General features: G+C 32.7%; 1 protein-coding gene across 1 annotated transcript; it reads left to right on the top strand.

The window, feature by feature from the left end:
* The first annotated feature begins 3,904 nt into the window (after positions 1 to 3,904).
* Positions 3,905 to 16,574, top strand: LOC133171765 (uncharacterized). The gene is made up of 2 exons (XM_061306564.1): positions 3,905 to 3,999; positions 15,663 to 16,574. The coding sequence occupies exons 1-2, from the start codon at positions 3,913 to 3,915 to the stop codon at positions 16,572 to 16,574; spliced, it is 999 nt and encodes a 332-aa protein (XP_061162548.1). The 5' UTR covers positions 3,905 to 3,912.
* Positions 16,575 to 20,403: the final 3,829 nt, after the last annotated feature.

The raw sequence follows: 20,403 nt of genomic DNA, 5'->3' as shown, positions 1-20,403 counted from the left end.
AACATTACTTAAATTACCTTATTTGTGAGGGGTAGTATCTCCTTTCAATCTCATTTTCTGAAGGAATCAAATAAAGAAGAAAAAAAGCATTCCAGAAGGAAAACTAAGAAAGAGTTGGTCAAAGTGGGAAAGGAGGGGGTTGAGGGTAGGGTGGTTTCCGTTCCCTTCCTAGACAACATAATATGTGCTTTGAAATGGTTCATTATTATGGTTTAATTAATTGTTATGCTTATATTTATATTGCAAAAGAGCTTCCGTATATTGTCCTAGTGCAAAAGTAGGCCGCCGATTGTAAAAGTCAGCGCTTCTCGCAAAAGTCCAATAGTAATAAATGGGAAATATGTCTAAATATACTGAGTATTCAACACCTAAACATCTTTTATGTATTCAATTTCATTGAATCTTTTGCTATTAGGATGAATTACCTTAACTTCTTTATTGCTGATTCATAATGCACCTTCTTCTGCTACCTTCTTAAATGCCTACTTTCCCAAAGCTTTGCCTTATATACCCTTAAGCTAGTCCATTTCAAGGGTTGTCAGGTCATTCCACTATTTGAAGTCTTCAATTCGTTTTACTCCAATGCCCCTTAACCATTACACCTATACATTCATATGTAAACCTTGCACACTGTTGTGCCCTGCCCTACCCCCAGTGGTCATGATTTTAACAAACTTGAAAATATACTACTACCTGAGGATACTTCCGTATCAAAATATGTATAATAATGACTTGGCTGTTCTTGAGAAGATATTTCTTATATATTCCGGTGGTAAACTTTGACCTCCCCTGTTGTGGCACTGCCCTACCCCCAGGGGTCATGATTGGAACAAACTTTAATCAACCCGAGGATACTTCTGTATTAATATGTCCAATAATGGCTTAGCTGTTCTTGAAAAGAAGAATTTCAAAAATATTTCCTTAATATTCCTACGGTGAACTTTGACCCCCCTCTTGTGGCACTGCCTCACCCCAGGGGTCATGATTGGAACAAGTTTAATCTACACTACTTGAGGATATTCTATATTAATAAATCTAATCATGGCTTAGCTGTTCTTGAAAAGAAGATTTTTAAAGATATTTCCTACATATTCCTATGGTAAACTTTGACCCACGTGTAGTGGCCCTGCCCTACCCCCAGGGGCCATGGTTGGAACAAACATGAATCTACACTACCTGAGGATATTTCTATAATAATATGACTAATCATGGCTCAGTTGTTCTTGAGAAGAAGAATTTTAAATAAATTTCTTATATACTCCTATGTTAAACTTTGACCCCCTCTTGTGGCCCCGCCCTACCCCAGGGGTTATGATATGAACAAATTTGAACCTGGAGTATATAATGAAGCTTTTATATAAGTTTTATCTTTTCTTGCCCAATGATTCTTGAGAAGAAGATTTTTACTAATTCTTAATTATCTCCCCTTGAAAGAGCGCACGGCACTTCCTGTGAACAAACTTGAATCTCCTTCACCCAAGGATGCTTTCTGGCAAGTTTTGGTTGAATTTGGCCCAGTGGTTTTTGAGAAGAAGTCGAAAATGTGAAAAGTTTACAGACGACAGACGGACGCCGGACACTCTTTGATTAGAAAAGCTCACTTGAGCCTTCGGCTCAGGTGAGCTTAAAAGGTCATCAGACTTTATTATTGAGGGGGCACAAGCATATATTAGTTATGTTTTCTGTAGTATTCTATATATCGGCATAATTATCAGGGGCACCCCCCACGTTGCCCCCGGTTCCTAGGGCCATGTGTGGTCCCACGCTATCCCACGGGCCAATGATTTGAACAATTAATAATCTACATCATCATATAAAGAGGTTTTCTCAAAATGTTCATTTTTCTGGTCCAGTGGTTCATAAGATTTAAAAGTTTTTTTTCCCTAAACATTTAAATGTTAAAAATCACCTATTCTGGCTCCAACCTAACATGAGTTGAACAGCTTAGAATCTATACTACCCCAGGAAGTTTTAACATAAGTTTCATCTTTTCTGGTCTAGTGGTACTTAAGATTTTTAAAGTTTTTTTTTCGTATATACTTTCTTAAATACTTCAATGTAAAAAAAATTGATCTCTTATTGTGGACGAACTCTATCCCTGGAGTCTACGATTTAAATAATTAAGAATAAACGGAAAGCTTCTGCATAAGTTTTGTATTTTCTAGTCTAGCAGTTCTTGGGTAGAGGATTTTTTATTTTTGAAAAATATATTTTAATGTAAAACTTTGATCCCCTATTGTGGCTCCTCTGTACCCCCGGGACCATGATTTGAACAAGTTTGAGTTAACCCTTCCACAGAAAGCTTGCACACAAATTTCAGCTTTTCCTGCCAAGTTGGCCTTGAATAAAAGATTTTTATATATACAATTCAATATGAAAAATTTCATCCCCTATTGTGGCGCCATCTTATACCCAGAGGTCATGATTTGGAAAATTTAGAATCAACACTTCCTCAGATAGCTTACATAGGTTTCATCTACTCTGGCCTGGTGGTTCTTGAGAAAAAGATTTTTAAAGACTTTTTCCTATACATTTCAATGTTAAACTTTCGTCCAATATTGTGATTTTCTTTGAGGGGAAATATACTCCGTAGAGCCTCGCTATCATCAACATGAAAAGTTTCCTTTTGTTGTGAATATGTATTATCAGTATTTTCTAAAATGTTTACATTTCATTTTGTTTGTGACCCAAGATCGCCTTTATATTTGAAAAATGCTGATTTTGCGCAGTCTGATCAATAAATACAAAACTTTTTGTAAGATTTTGTCAATACCTGAGGGCAAAATGCTTAAATTCGATTTTGGAATGCGTTATGTACACTGTGCAACATCTTTTTTTTGGGGGGGGGGGGGGGGGACTAAAAGTCCTCAGAAATATAGTTTGAAAAACTGTTATATTTGACAACACACTACATGTATACACTTAGAGAGAGAGAGAGAGAGAGAGAGAGAGAGAGAGAGCATCTTCAACTTGACAATTTTTATTAACTTACCCTGAATTCTTTCACATGTCTCTTTAAAGGTGTGCATTCTCCTCCAAGTGAAAACATGTGACTCCATAAACCTTTTCCTATGTAAAAGTATAGCCAGATAAGAGGGTCACGACCAGTGTTGCCTAGATATTCAAACAACCAAACAGACGTTTTATCTCGATAAACTAAGTCAATTTTCAAGATAACGGAATCACGAGAGACAATGTAAACGACAAATTCTTCCGTTGCAGTGTTAACGTCTCCTAAGGATTTCTAGTGGACAGAGTGCTAGCTGCTCGTTATAATCGTGCAATCATTTTGCTTGTAGACATCTTTGAGTAGAGAAGAACATTTAATTCATATATACGTATGACCGTCTTTAGTGCTCCAGTTTGCCTGTTTATTTGAAAGTCAGTGTTCCCAACTCTTGTTTCATTATCAGGGATAGAGGCAGGATGTATAATTGCACTACTACTACTACACACCACCACACTTCACATACAACTGAAAACAAGAGTCTGTCAGATTAATGGGATTTTGCTTATCTATCACGCTCCTAGTTATAAATAATTAAGAGGAAATTATAATGATAATTATGAATATTTAAGAGGAGAAAAATAACGCAAGATTTAAGAGTAAATGATATGGTAAGAAACGCAAATAGTGACCAAAGCTTTAAATCTCGCACTTTTCTCGGGAAGTCTCGTGTGATTTCATTTGACATTTTTAGGTAGCTTGGTACATAAATGAACGATAAATATATATTGCGGAACACCGTAAGGAAGGGCTGATTTATCAGACTAACTCTTCTTCTCGGCTTTATATCTATGTTGCATGATAATGATTTCCTCCATCCCTGCTAATGCTACGGAATGAGGAGAACACTGACTTCACTACTTAACAAAATACGACGGTCTTACAGAATTGGCAAAGTGAAAGGCATGATATTCTTGACATCGGTGATATTTGGAACTATAATTTATATAAATGTAGTTGTGTTTGAACGGAAATTTGACTTTTATATGCCAGTGAGTATATTCATTTTTTCTCGTGGAGATAAGATAAGGTCTTTATTTATAACAACAGTAAAATTGTTTTTACAATTTCTAAATAGTAGATTATCAAGTCAAAGACTTTAATTTTTTCTTTAATAGAATTAATTCATCAATCTGCACTAGTTTTTGCAGAGATGAGGAATTATTAATAACATCTTCTCCTTTTCAAGTAAACGTTCAGCCTTCAAATCAGCAAAATGTCAGCATTGAAATGTACAACATAACAAATGGTGAAAATGGTATTTACTATCTCGGAATTTATCAGAAAAGGCTAAACAAAGACAAAGACAATAATTTATTCTGATAAAACTGTTCGCAGTTGTAGAGACCATTGCTGTATATATTAAACATTACATTTTGAAAAATATATGCAAATTGTGTGGAACTTATTCAAAGAGAACGAACTCTCGAGACAATTTTCCGAATAAATTACCAAATTTGATCCCTAATCATAAAATTCTGTCTGTACATTTAGTTTTACACTAAACTATTTAATAATATAGTAGATATAAAATCCTTGTTTATTATTATATCATTAATTAAAAATTATTATACCTTTTAAAATCTTTTTGGACATTTAGCAAACAAATTAAATGCATGCTAACAATTAGCTATGAGAACTCAAGCAAATAGTGAAATGATGTGTCCACTGGTTAGTCACCACGGTTTAGGGCTAAGTTGATCAAAGTTGATTAAATACTAGCTAGTATTTATTAATTTTATTTACTACTGAGAGTCTAGGAGAAAACTTCATGAAATTCCTTCCAATCTCAAAAACCATGCCACATATGCCATTCAATTCAAGATGGGGTTGAATTGTTCTCAATTCTCATTAATATGACAGTCAAGGTCTATGAGTCTGGGATATTCATTGGAAATCACACAATGATCGATATTTTGTTTTGAGAACTGCATTTTTTAAAACAAAATCTATTTATCGTTTGGTTTTGTTTTTTTAATAATTAGGTACCAATATGCAAGGGGGATGTCGAGATGTATTCTTTACTATATTTCAGTTTTTGTGTTGAATGAAATAGAAAAAAAAAACCCCATAAAACAGTGTAGAAAGTACAGTACCAACCAGACCCAACCTGACACCCAAGCAGTCCCAGAAACAGCCCCCGGGACTGCTTTGGGACTGCTCTGGGACCGCTGTGGGGCTGCTCTGGGACTGCTCTGGGACCGCTGTGGGAAAGCAAATCCGGCAGTCCCAGCAGTCCCTGGGACTGCTTTCTTGGACTGCTTTGTTCACCCATGCGTGAAAATGATTCCGAGTGACAAGAAAGCCCGCCCTTTGTGTATTCTGAATTTGCAGGTTTTATTTTGTGTAGTAGTTTCAGCAGAGAAGTTGTAAAACCAACAAGGATTTTCCAAAAATTTAACAAGTGCGGTTAGCTACTGAAGGAAAATGGGATATTAATATACATCAACCGCCGATTTCGCACCAAAGCGGTGTAAAATGAATTAGAAAAATTAATTAAATTTTGGAAATGATAAAAAGATACTTTGCCAGTTAAAAAAATAGAAGTCAGAAAATGATTTTTTTAAATCCGCAGGTGCAGGTGTTTGCAACTAAACAATTTATGTAATTAATTAAAGCTTTTAAATTATGTACTCAAAGTTTACATTATTCTATGTCCTAAGAAGGAAACAATCACGGCATTCTAGTTTTAAAATATTCAAAGCGATATGCTGCACTGGAAATACTGTAAAGACAGCTATCACGGGGAAAAACATCCAATGCCGTTTTCTTTACCGCTTCAGAATAAAACCTAATTATTTATTCAAATAAAGACAATCTTTTTCTATGAAATAATCTCCCCTCATACAAACAAAAAATAATGAGCAATTATTCGTTGATTTTTTTCCCGGATTAATTTTTAACTTATAACAACGTTTTACTAAACATACATGTATGAAATTATATTTTTAAATTAATATGGTTGAAAATATCAAGATCTGTGTTTTATTTCTCATTTCTTTTTGTGAACGTTTAAGGAAAAACAAGATACACGTAACAACTACATTGTCTGGCCGATTAAGGTGTAATATCCCTCTGATAAGAGAAATAACTTTCCAATGAAATAAATCCAAGAATTTCATTGAATTGTCTTATGAAAGTTTAATAATGAGGACCATTATATAGTTAACTCATTTAAATCCGAAATAAGTTACAAATATTGATTTCTATTTTCTATTGCTTATATTTTTTATTAATTACTTATAACACTTTACCTAAAACATTTATACTCGTTTCCTTTAAACTGTTAAAATTGACATATTCCTCTCTCTTAACATATAATTCTTTTAATTGTTACAGAAATTTCAGGTTCAGACTAACCAGACTTTTTACGATTAATTAATTAATTTTTTTTTTCACTAAAAATATTTTGAAGAACGATAAATCCTGTAGATGGAAAGATAACTCTTGTAGATGGATGTATTTTTATTTTACAAGCACAGAAAACACTGTGATATTCTGATTTTAATGTGAATTAGATAGGTATGATAGTATATATTTTTTCATAATTATATACTTCATTTCTTAATTTTAGAGTAAGATAAAAAATTATTGATCTTCCTATTCAATATATCAAATTTTCTTCATATCATGATTATATATAATATTAATTTCTGAAAAAGTAAGCAACACTTCATACTTCAAACTATTTTCCATTTGAATCTAATACTATTGCTATTGATAAAAATCAGTGTTGGGAATTGTAAAAAAAAAAATTGATGAAATTTTCGAGCAGAGGGATATTTCACCTTAAAAGCCGTACACGGTGTATAAAATGGGTAAACACCTGGCTAAGTTTTCAATCACCTTTGAGCATGAATAGCAGACAGTCCACGCGTGTTATTTGGGTATCATTGTTACACATCACTAACCATGCTGCTCAAAAATGGCATTTATTTCGTTCTTTACAAGGCAAAACCCTTGTTTTAATTAATATGGTATAAATGTATTTCAGGATCATTTATTTCTCAAATATTTGAGGTAGTCACTTGCGTGATTTACATGTACATGCACACTGATGTAAGGGCCCAGGATATATTTTAGTGAAATGTTTTATGTTGCGTTTAGATTCTTACAATAATTATATCGACAAGTCAATGAAAATGATAGCCAGAATATATTAGTAAGCAAAATTTGATAAAAATTCACTAGTACATGTATCAGATTCATGATACACATGCATATTTTCTCAAGCTTCAACGTCAATGAAAAACGTACACGGAGTAATATGGGAATAGGCCTTGCTCTATAAATTTAGAATCTATTTCAAAGTCATTAAATTCTAGTCTAAAAATAAGCCATTCATTTTATTTAGCACATGATTAATTTTCTATGAAAAAAATACATATGGTAACCATTATCAATAAATAAAAATTAATAAACAATAGTTAATTTGGTTTAAAATTAATATGCTACAGATTATAGTGTATTTAATGTGAAAGTCTCTTTTCTACTTTTATTATTATTATTTATTTATTTCTCTTATATATACTGTAATTTATTCAAAAATAATTGTCACATAAGAATTGTTAATATCCTGTACATGTAACATGTCTAACACTTTTTCTCCTAAAAATAGAAGTGCATCATTTAATTTCAACTGCCTTTATATTACTGACATTGTTTGTTGATACACTGTGTAATCTCAGTTATGACTAAGCTTCGTCCATTAAATTATTAACTCCGCCTACTGGGACTGCTTTCTGAGACCCCTGGGACCGTTTTTTGGACCGCTGTGGGACTCCTGTGGGACCGCTCTGGGACTGCTTTAGCAGCCCAAAAGCAGTCCCAGAAAGCAGTCTCGTATATTTTCGCTATAAAATAAATATATATATAAAACAACGACAACAACAAATGAATTTAACTACTTCAAAAAATTTTTCCAAGAATACATACACTGTACATGGACATATATTCACATGCACACATCTCTATCAAAAAAGTTATGATTTAGATTTTTAAAAATATATTTAAGTGGGGTTGCTAAGGAAATAAACAAAGGAACTATTTTTTAAATAGCTAGAAACTAGATGACTGTTATTCGATCTAATGGTGTGAGATTCCTTCTTCCCCAATGATTTAATAAACTTCGAATAAACATTATTTTGGAATTGTAATTTGCATTCAGCATTTGCTATAAGTCAACATTAAATTCTATTCCTTAAACTTGAAAGGATTTACCTCCCCAAATCAGCTCTGTATTATTCAGTAGCTTTTCAACACAAAACCCTTTGCTACCAATTCGTATATCCTAACTTTTAAACCAGACAAATGTAAAAAATAATTAATCTCCTGTAAAGTTGTTTCTAAGGTCTTTATAGTTCCATTTGAAAAAAGAAGGTGTATTCTGCAAATTGCGATATTAGTTGGATTTCCTCTCCAATTTTAGTACCCTAAATTTTTTCATGACATCATAATATTATTATCAATATTTCTGCACATAATAGGAATAAATAAGGGGATATTGGGTCTCCCTGTCTTAAACCTCTTCCATTACTAAACCATCTTGATAAGTCACCACCTTGATTTACTGTTGTTGTAATATTCTTGTAAAAGACTTGAACCCCTTTTCTAATAGATTCTCTAATATTAAAGAATTTCAATATTCATAAGTAATCCCAAGACACTGTATCAAATTTTTTTTAAATCAATAAGAAAAATCATATCAGGAATATTTTGGACTTTAGTATAATTCATAATAACATAAATCATTCTTGTGTTTTCTGATATTTCTACCTGGTATAAATTCTGTTTGGTCCCCATGTATTATTTTTCGTAAGACAGAAGTTTCTTTTCTCTAGATTGCAGAAATATTTAGTAGGTTTATCTCCTTCCTCTATCTATTTTACCTTTGATCTTATCATTTAATTTTTCTGATCTTATTTTTTCTAACTCTTCCTTAGCCTTATCTAGATTAGAGTCATCAGCCTTTTTTGTACCTTCATGTTTCTAAGAATAATCGATCGTTATCTGGAGGGAAATTTTATTAACAGAGATGTGTGCTACATTGTCCATATTATAAACAGGTGTCATATACTGTTGTTTGATACTAGCAATAAAAATTTCCCTTTTTAAACATTTTCTTTATTATATAAAAGTGATTTTATTAAATTTCCATAGACCTTTGCCTTTTTGAAATCTTGTAATTTAAGTGTACTTGATTTAAGTGTAACTTGAAGGCTTTTGTATATTAATTAATATTTCACTATACCATTACTATTTTAATTGATTAACGAAGGTAAATATGCTTAAGTATGCTTTTTAACGTTTTTAAGTTCTGCATTTTTTCTCCATATATATATATATATATATATATATATATATATATATATATATATATATATATATATATATATATATATATATATATATATATATATATATGTATTATTTGCAAATGTTCAACGTTATTTCATACTAGTGCATATTAAATGCAAAAAGTATCTTTGTATTATTTGATACACTCAATTATTAAAACCCAGATATCTTTACTGTATAATAAAACTGATTTTACGACTTCATCAGTCAGGCATAATGTACCCCATATATCGTATATTTCTTTACTCCTCACTAAAATTTTAACAGCAATGAAGGAGAAACCTCAGGAGTACTGTAAGTATATTCGAGAAGTGATGAAATCAGATATCGATACTGAACAACTTCAAGGAACTTTAAGAAAATTTGAAATCACAGAATTTTACAAAAATCAATTAAAATCAAACGTTCGAGTTTTCGACACTTAGTACAACCATTACCCATGCTAAACTGAAGTCTAGACTATTTTGACATCATAGACAGCTACTTTTTCAATAAAAAATGGAACTCGTAAATTTACTTATCTTGTCACTTGTCATTTGAAAAATTATTTTGTTAAAAACATTCTGATTATACACACAAGTACTCCAAAATTGATATTTAAAGATACTTGAGCTTTTGAGTCAACAATGTGTCGGAATTCACATGGGTACTAATTGCGTCCCGTTATAAGCAGATTTATTTTTGTATTCATATGAGTCAGAACTCATCTAGAAATTTCTACATAAAGAGAAAAAGTCTCTTGCTGTGGTCTACAATTCAAAATTTAAATATATTGACGACGTTTCATCAATTAACAATATTCATTTTGATTTCTACGTTGATTCGATATACCCCTTTGAACTCGAAATAAAAGATAGCACATAGTCTGACACATCTGTTTCATATCTGGATATTTTACTAGAAAAAAATTGTCAATGGTAACATAACAACAAAACTTTATAATAAACGTGATGACTTCGCTATCGTAAACTTCTCTTATTTACGTTCGAATATACCATTATCAGCTGTATATAGAGTTTATGTATCTCAATTGATTCGGTACGTGCTCTACGTACGAACAATCTCTAAAATGAGGCAAGCTATTGACAACAAGTTGATGAAACAAGAATATAAACAGTATTGTTTAAAGTCAACATTTTGCAAATTCTATGGTCGATACAATGACCTTGTCAGCAAATAAAATCTATAAAACTTACGTGAAAACTTCATTACATACTCTATATTCAAGTTTGTTCATACGATAACCCCCGTGGGTAGGGCGGGGTCAAACAGTGGGTCAAAGTTTTACATAGGAATATATATGTGTAATGGTTAAGGGGCATTTAAGTAAAACGCATTGACTTAAAATAGTGGAATGGCTAGCCAAACCAAAGTGTATACAGGGCAAAGCTTTGGGAAACTGAGGCATTCAGAAGCTAGCTGAAGAAGTTGGATGTTGAATCAGCAGTAAAGAAGTTAAGGTATTCTATCCATAATAGCAACAAATTCAATGAATAGAATACATAGCAGATGTGTAGGGGTTATGCTTAGTATAATTAGACACAATTCTCATTTATTACTTTAAGCATGTAAGGGTGGGATGTGTCCTAATTGATGACCTTAAATTTTGGTAAGAGTTATCCCCCTCTGTTTTTTATCAATAAAAAAATCAATTTAAAAAAACTAATCTGGAAAAAAAATATCGTTTTAATTATCATTCTATTTCTAATGTTTTAATTAATGCATCTTTCCACCACAGTATATATTGAAATTCTTATTAATTGAATTTTAATTTTTAAAAATCGCTTGTAGCTATATACATCAATACAATCTTTGTTAATTAATTCCTGCTTAATTAATTACATTTTTTAACTTTCTCTGCGTAAATCCTTTTCTACTCTAAAATGCTTTAAATTAATATAAGAGTATTATGTTCGTGATAGACACTTAAGGATGGAGACATTGGTCCTATTAGGGATGAAAAACCTTAAGGGTAAGATCAAAATAAAAGTAAAAAAGTTACAGTGGCAAGTATCCTAAGGAATTGATGGTAAGTTCTGGGTGTTATAAATCCGAAGGAGATTGAGACAACCGGTTCTTATCTATCATTAAGAAAACTTCAATGACGTCACCCATTGTTATTAGTCTACGTATATTTTACCGATTCATCCAGCACTAATTGGATAATTAAATATCCAACTGGCCATCAGTTGGATATTCAATTATCCAACTGCATAGAAACATAATTAAGAAATGAACAAAAAGGATAAAAGAGTTGAAAATGTTTGAAATGTATTTTCCAATGCACATGAAAAATAACAATTACTCCGACTTTGTCAAACTATTAGAATTTATTTCAAATGCACTTGGAATTAATTGCACTTCCAATGCTCACAAAAATAATTCCTCCGAATTTTGCACACTTTCAGACTCTTGCTGTCAATAAAATATCCAATACTTTTACAGAAATGTTTCGGGTGTTAAATTTTGAAAGCATCCCTTTCTGATACGCTTAAAAATGCATTTTCACCTTGAACCTTAAACCACATCATTTCCTGTTGCTGAATATAATTTTAGGAGTCCGTTATCAGCAAATCCCCTCAGATTATTCGAGGTTCATTTCTGTTCTCATACTTTTCCAGCGAACTTCCCAAAACAATTTAATAAATTGACAGCCATCTATTTTTTTTATCTTGATATGGAATATTTTTAATGCAGGTTCCGCATATTTTCATCTGTTTTAGCACTGGTAATAGTATTATTCGAATGGAACTCCATAAGATTCCAACACTTTTCCTCAACAAATCATCATTACATGTATCGTCGGCCGCAGCAGCGGCCGATCTATTTGTAGTTGTGTTAGAATGTGCACATGGGGAAATGAGACGTTATTTTTCATTGTTTCATTGAAAAAAAAAAATCTTATTGAAATCATCCTTAAAAGGTTTTGAATAAAAGTTCTAAATATTTGCTTAATACTAAATCTTAATGATTGATATAACATTTTGGTTTGTTTTTCATTTCTCTTCAGATATTAATTAATTTATTATTTTATAAAAAGTTGCTCCATAAACTGCTCCCCAACACGGGTGTTTGTAATATATAAAAACAAAACGTACTGCGTTTCCGAATATGAACTGAGTGCCTAAAATGATTAATAAATTGTTAAAAGTCTAAGAAGAACTGAGTTTTGTTTTGAATACACTACATTTACAAATGACATAATTAATTTCTTTTCTGCACTTCACATTTATTACGATACACACTGATCAGCATTATCATGCATGACTGTGCTAACGATCCGGTATCAGCACTTGTCAGCACTTAGATATTAGATGCATTTGTCTTTGAATCAAATAATTTTATGATAATATAGTCCTATCCTTTATCTCATTCCGATTATTTATCTTGATTAATATTTAACAATTGATCGCTGAAAATAAGAGTATAAAAATACACAAAAATTAAAATAAATCAAGTGTAAAAAGCATATATGAAGCATATTCATGTATTTTTTCTACTTGTATTTTTTTTATGTCTGTGCTTGGGAAGGGGGGGGGGGGCTGTTTTGTGAAAAAACTTCAAAATGCTAAATATATCTATATATGCTTTGCATCAATTAAACTTGTCTTATATGTATTAAGAAATTTCCAACCGTTTTATCAAATTTTTGTAGTTTTCTTCTGCTTTCATGTCAAAAGTATCTGAAACAAATGACATTAGCACCATGCAGTTTCATGTTCACTAGTCCATGAATAAAAGGGGTGTTCGAAAAGGCTATTGTATTATGTTACTGTTGGATATTTATGGGCTAGATCCTACTGTATTACAGCAAAGTTGGATATATGAATAGGTAAATGTTTCTTTGGGGTCCAAAGTGGGGATTGTATTAAAGTAAGATATATAACGAGATAGTGTTGAATAGTTTAGAGAAAACATCTACTCGAGCCTTCGGCCCTCGGAGGGAATGTTTTCTCTAAATTATTCAACACCATCTCGTTCTTTTTCCATTACATAGGTACCTAGTGGAGAAACATTGTGCAAGTAGTACCTTACCCAGTCCCCGTCTCTAGATAAAAAAAAACAAGATGTTTGTGAAACACTGATGCCCCCGTATGGCAAATTATATCAAAAAGTTAAACTTTCTCAAATGCAAATCAAATATGTTGGTACCCTATGTAAGGTCTTGTCTCGAGGAATATACCTGTGAAATATGAGAGCCCTAGCAGCAACCATTGGATAGATATGGAAAAGGTTGAAGTTTTTCAAAAGTAAGTCAAACATCAAGGTCAAGGTCAAATGGTAAAAAATAATGGTGCCCAAGGAAAGGCCTTCTCACAAGAAATATACTGGTGAAATATGAAAGCTGAAGCATTAATCGTTCAAAAGTTATGACCAAAGTTTAAGTTTTCGAAAAGTAGGTCAAAGTCCAAGATCAAGGGGTCAAAGTTGTTGGTATCCGAAGGAAGGTCTTGTCACAAGAATTACATATTTGAAGCATGAAATCCCTAGCACCAATGGTTCACAAGTTATGGCCAAGGTTAAAGTTTTCCAAAAGTAGGTCAAACTCCAAGGTCAATGTCAAAGAGTCAAAGCTGTTGGTATCCAAAGGAAGGTCTTGTCACAAGAATTACACATGTGAAGTATGAAAGCCCTAGCTCCAACTGTTCACAAGTTATGGCCAAGGTTAAAGATTCTCAAAAGTAGGTCAAACTCTAAGGTCAAGGTCAAAAGGTCAAAGTTGTTGGTATTCAAAGAAAGGATTTGTTACAAGAATTACATATGTGAAGTATGAAATCCCTAGCACCAATTGTTCAAAAGTTATGATTAAGGTTGAAGTTTTTCAAAAGTAGGTCAATCTCTAAGGTCAAGGTCAAAGGGTCAAAGTTGTTGGTATCTAAAGGAAGGTCTTGTCACAAGAATTACACATGTGAAGTATGAAAGCCCTAGCTCCAACTGTTGAAGGTTAAAGTTGTGTAAAATTTTGTAAAACTAAGTCAAACTCCAAGGTCAAGGTCAAAAGGTCAAATATGTTGGTACCCAAAGAAAGATCTTGTCACAATGAATACACATCTGAAATATGAAAGCCATAGCTCCAACCAATCAAAAGTTATGGGCAATGTTAAAGTTTTTGCGGACAAACAAACAGATAAACAGACAAACAGACAGACAGACAGTAAGAGAGACAGACGGACGGACAGGACAAAAACTATATACCCCCGAATCTTCGATACGCGGGCATAAAAATTAGTACTTTGTGATATACCCTCAGACAAAGGTGTCTTACTAATCATTCAAATCATTTACTCAGAGTAAAAGGAAAACAAGTCTTATATATCTTGTAAGAAGATCATACACGTTGGATAGGAAAAAACTTTAAAATCTTCTTCTCAAGAACAACTAAGTCATTATTAGTCATATTTATACAGATGCAGCTTAGGTATTGTAGAATCAAGTTTGTTCAAATTATGACCCCAGGGGTTGGGGGCACAACAGAGGGTCCAAGTTTTGCATAAGAATACATGTATATAGGACACATCTTGAAAAAATCTGCTCAAGAACAGCAAGCCATGATTAGTCATAGTATTATAATAGAAGCATCCAAAGGTAGTGTAGAATTTCTTAAAATTTAGGATGGGTAGGATGGGGCCACAATGAGAGATCAGAATTTTACATAGGGAAACACGGGGGAGGGGATCTTTAAAATTCTTCAGTTTAAAAACAGCAAAGCCATGATTAGTTATATTAATATGGACGCATCCTGAGGTAGTGTAAATTAACTGAACTGATTTCTGCCTCTTCCTAGCCAATGTGCTCAGGTGAGCGATGTGGCCATTGGACCTCTTGTTCACAGTTTGTATAAAACCTTCAATAGTTGTATTTTTGTATCTGTATAACTAGTACTTGTATGTATCTCTCCATGAATACAATATCACAAATAAAGACGGAAGACCATCTTGTTGCCATGGCAACAAGTTTCCAGTTATTATAATAATAATAATAATTATTATTATTATTATTCAATAGAGAATAATTTTGCTTTGTATATTTTACTAGTCTTCATCCCTTGGAATAGAATAATGCAATAGATGTTGTTCAAAGTTACAAGTCTCTTATGTATGGAAGATTAAATTTTTTTGTAATTCGTGACCTCTGAGATAAATTGGGTTGGAAGGGAGATATTATATTGGCCTAGATTTGTTGGATAGGGAGCCATGTGAACTCTATGTTTTATGTGCCCTTTGTCTTTCTTTATTGTTTTTTCTTATCAGTGTTGAAATGAAAATGGATTTCTAGCATAAATCATTTTATTTTACAGGTGTGTAAAGAATCAACCGTTTTGAAAAGGATAATTTCATCAATGAACCTAAATTCTCCTATGAATTTGTCGCAAAACTCCGTGAATTCCAGTGAAAACACATCCAATGTTACAGTTGTTACGGCCTTTTGGAATCTTGGAACATTTCAAAAAGGTTCAACAGGCAAACTACATTTTTCGACGAACACTTACTTTTTATGGGCCTCCTCATTTAGATATCTTGTGAATCCCTTAGTGGTATACACAGACTCGAAAGAATTTAAAGAGCTAATGGAGAAACTAAGAGCTGATCAGATAAATACTACAATAATTTATCTGATAAATCGAACAGATGTATGGCCTTTTCAACTTACAGGGAAAATAAAAGCTATTTATAGCCAACCAGGCTATCCGAAACATCACCCAAATACGGTGAATCCAGAGTATGCTGCAGCTCAACATGCCAAATATGCCGTTGTAGCGAATACAGTGAGAAAACAAATATTCAGCTCTCTTTATTACGTTTGGCTGGATATTGGATATTTTAGAGATATAACAAGCAGAAAAAATTTTTTTGAAGTGAATACTCCACCATGTTTTGAATCAGATAAATTAGCTATAAATCGCGTTAAAGACGTTTCAATGGGTTTAGATCCTTTAAAAATATTTAGAAACAATCTTATTTGGGTTGGTGGTGGAATGTTTCTCGGAAGTCAAAAAGTAATTCTTGAATTTGAAAAATTGTACCACAAAGCAGTGTTGTACTTCCTTAACCAAAACTTGATGAATACCGATCAACAAGTGTTGTATTCTTTGTATAGTAGAAAGGGCAGAAAAACTCTTAAGCCAAACATTGAACTTCAGTTATACATCCCAAAAGGGTCAGGAAATCCATGGTTTTATTTAGGATATATATGTCTAAAAGATGTTTAAAATCAGAGGGACACACACACACACACACACACACACACACACACACACAGAGAGAGAGAGAGAGAGAGAGAGAGAGAGAGAGAGAGAGAGAGAGACTATTTGTTATGTGTATTCTTTCATAAACAAATTAATTTTTAGGTATACAAATACTTTTTCAATATGGATTTATTCATTTCACAGTGTATTTTCTTTCATTTTCGTTTTCTTTTTGTTTTTATGTAATAGATTAGGTTAGGTGGGTCCATAACAGTGAATCAAAGTTATAAATTGAATTACATGTATATAGGAATGTGTTTTTTTAATCTTCTTAAAAACCACAGCTAGGACCAGAAACAATGAAATCTAAGGGAAAGCTTCCTCAGGTGGTGTGGATTCTACAATTTTCAAATCAAGGCCTTCTGGGGTAGGGTGGGGCCAATACAGAAAATCAAAGTTTCAAACATATGGGAAAAATCTCTAAAAATCCTCTTCTCAAGAACCACTGAACTAGACAGGATTAAACTTTTGTGAAAGCTTCCTGAGGTAGCGTACATTCCTACTTTTTAAAACATAGTCCTTTGAGGTAGGGTGGGGCCACAATACAGAGTCAAAGTTTCATTGAAATACAAAGGAAAAAAAAAATCTTTGAAAAATCTTTACAAGAACCATTGGACTAGGACAATGAAACCTTAGTGAAAGCTTCCCCAGAGCAGGTAGTGTCGATTCTAAATTGCTTTAATCATGCCCCCCCCCCAAGAGGGGGGATGGGGAAAAATAGGGATCTTAGTTTTACATTTGACAGTGTAAAAAATAATTTTAAAGAAAGTCTTCAAAAGAACAACAGTAGAACCATTAATTTGTAAACATTCCGAATTAAGTTATATAAATTCATTTTTTTCTTTTAAAGTATGGACCCTGGTTTAGAGATGGCTTAAATAAGGATCAAATTTTACATTATTCATGTATACAAGAAAAAAGAAAAAAATTTCCTACACAATATTTGCAAGGCTATGAAAGTCATATTGATATTGAAGTACTCCATGTTGTGTGGGACGTGATGTTGGTCACAATTTTTCATTGGAATAAATGTATATATATATTTTTAAAAATCTGACGAAGACTGATTGATTGTATGTTGTTTAACGTCCTTTCGAGAATTTTTCACTCATATAGAGATGTCACCATATACCGGTGAAAGGCTTCAAATTTTGACCATTACTCGGCACTCAGGGCCATTGCGCAGTGAGGGATCTTTATCGTGCCAAAGGACCCGCAACTTTCACTTCAAAGTGCCGAGCGCATGGCGAAGGAACAGTTGCTACCCATTTTTTATCGACTTAGGTCAGTCGCGGCCGAGATTCGAACTCACGACCTCCCGATCACGGAGAGAGCGCTCTACCGACTGAGCTACAAATGTACCGTGAACGGTATCTGACGAAGAATAGCAGTGCTAGTGTAACTAAGAAGAGCGTTGTGCCCCAATGTTCTTGTTAATCAATCAATTACTTCTAAACTAGATCGAGTTTAGAATATAATAGAATAAAATATGATGTGTTGATATGTTCTAAGTGCACAAGAGCCTCCTCTCTTACGTCACAAGCAACATCATTATGCGCACTTTTCTCAATATTTTAGCATAATTAAATTAGTTTTAAAATTTCAGATATAATTTTAGTGTACAAAATATCTTCCTTTAACACATAAATAGAAATTATACTCTTAAATTACACAAATTAAAAAGGAATAATGATTTGAAATTTGAGGGCGAAACACCCCTTAGTAACAGGGCGAGACAGAGTGATCTCGCCCTCAGGGCAATATAGCCCTTGCTCTAGCAACTGCCTCAATAAGTCCTAAACACATGTATGAGTGCTGATACACTACTAGGTATATGCTATATAGGTGTATACTTTTGACCGGCAAGAGAGTTAACTCTCATTTTTATTCATTTTGATTCTTATTTGTAGATTGATTTATTATGACGTAATGATACCGTCGCAACTTCCAAAAAAAAAAAAAAAAAAAAAAAAAAAAATATGAAATCACGATAAAAAAAAGACACTCTCAGGTAACACAATCATGGCAAGATTTACCAGCACGACAATCAAATTGCAAATAATGCATTACGAATTATTTATTTAAATGAAGTTGTTTCCAATGAGTTGTTGAAAGTTAATGAATGAAAACTAAATACCATTTATTGATTTGTTTTGGTTTTCATATAATAAAAAATAATTCACTGTGTTTTCGGGCAACATCGACTTTGTTACCCCTTCGGGAGGAATTCGAAGATATCTCTGCATCGGGTAATATTTCATTTAACATAATCAATGTTGCCTTCAACTCTAGTAAACATTTGTATAATATAAAATCCAGTTGTTTATTTATTCAATTTCACTCAATATTTAAAAGGGTACTCCATGCAGTTCAATTTTGAAACATTTTACTCTCTGTTTAATTTTGATTTTATTTTTATTTGTTATCGTTTTCAAAGAACAATTACAACTTTAATAAATTCATCAAACTTAAAACTGTTTTTCATTTAGCGTTGTTCATAGTATAGGAAATACCCTACCCTGGTTTGATTTTTTTTATAATCGGAGGTAGTTGACCATTATAAGCTAAGCTTGCTATTAATTCAGTCATTTTTCTTATGATATATATGGAAAACCTCAACTGCCTTATGCGGAAACATTCATGTTGTGATGATATTTCATCATTGGACATTATACATTTATTGCATGAACATCCATGCAATAAATTGTTTATTACACCGAATCAAGCACAATGCAGGAAATATAATGAAGATCCAATGAATAAAGTAAACATTTGATAAGAATAATATGAAACAATGTAAGTTACACCACTAGCTGCGCTTCATAAAAAAAGAAAAAAGGTGTTTGTGAAACACTATGCCCACGATGGTAACACAATTCTGGAGTGGGACGTAGACTACAGTGCAATAGTTATGGCCAATGTTAAAGTTTTTCAAATGTAGGTCAAAGGTCACAGTTGAGGTCACATGATCAAAAATTTTTGTACCAATGGAAAAGTCTTGTCATAATGAACACATGTCAAATATCAAAGCCTTACCCTTGACAGCACAATAGTTATGGGCTAGGTTAACGTTGACAACAGACAGACAGACAAACACACAAACAGCTAGACAAACAGACAGATAGGACAAAAACAATATACCCATGGGATCTTTCGATCCAGGGGCATAAAAAAAGCTTTGGGACAAGTCAGTGTGATTTACACACTAGTAGCATTCAAACCAAACCCATGAAAACTCTTTTCTAAATATAAATATTTTACACAATCAATCAACGATATAAATAATCTAACTCAGTAGTAATCATCTCAGTCTCCGCATTGTGACGTCACAATCGTGAAACTCGAAGTTTTGTTGCAGGGAAAACACGAAGTTCACGTGACTGTCTTGGCCAATCAGATTCTATTTTACTAGTAATTATTTATATGAGGTATAATAATGAATGTTGATATCTTAAAGTTAACATTTTATGCGGGTACTATGACATAATAAGGTGATACTTTAACACCATGTGCTGCTACTTTTACATTATATGATGATACTTTGACATTATATGAAGACACATGTACTTCATTAAGTGCTGCTTTAAAAATTATGGATTAAACAAAGGGATCGTAAAACGAAAATCGCCAAAGTCGAGGTTTTCTCAGACATGGGATGCTGTAATAAAATCAGATTAGACTGAATCGACGTATTCTCACCTATTCTAACATTTCCTAGCAGAACAGGTCTCTCCGGCCGAAACTTAAAGGTTTATGTGGATAAGAATGTTTGATCGTCTTTAAATTCAAAGTC

This window comes from Saccostrea echinata, unplaced genomic scaffold (assembly GCF_033153115.1).
Source record: "Saccostrea echinata isolate AGI-Se365-2 ecotype Australia unplaced genomic scaffold, CSIRO_AGI_Sech_v1 ptg000054l, whole genome shotgun sequence".
Taxonomy (NCBI): Eukaryota; Metazoa; Mollusca; class Bivalvia; order Ostreida; family Ostreidae; genus Saccostrea; species Saccostrea echinata.
Note: the sequence above shows the minus strand (reverse complement) of the source record. Positions and strands in the feature narration are given on the sequence as shown.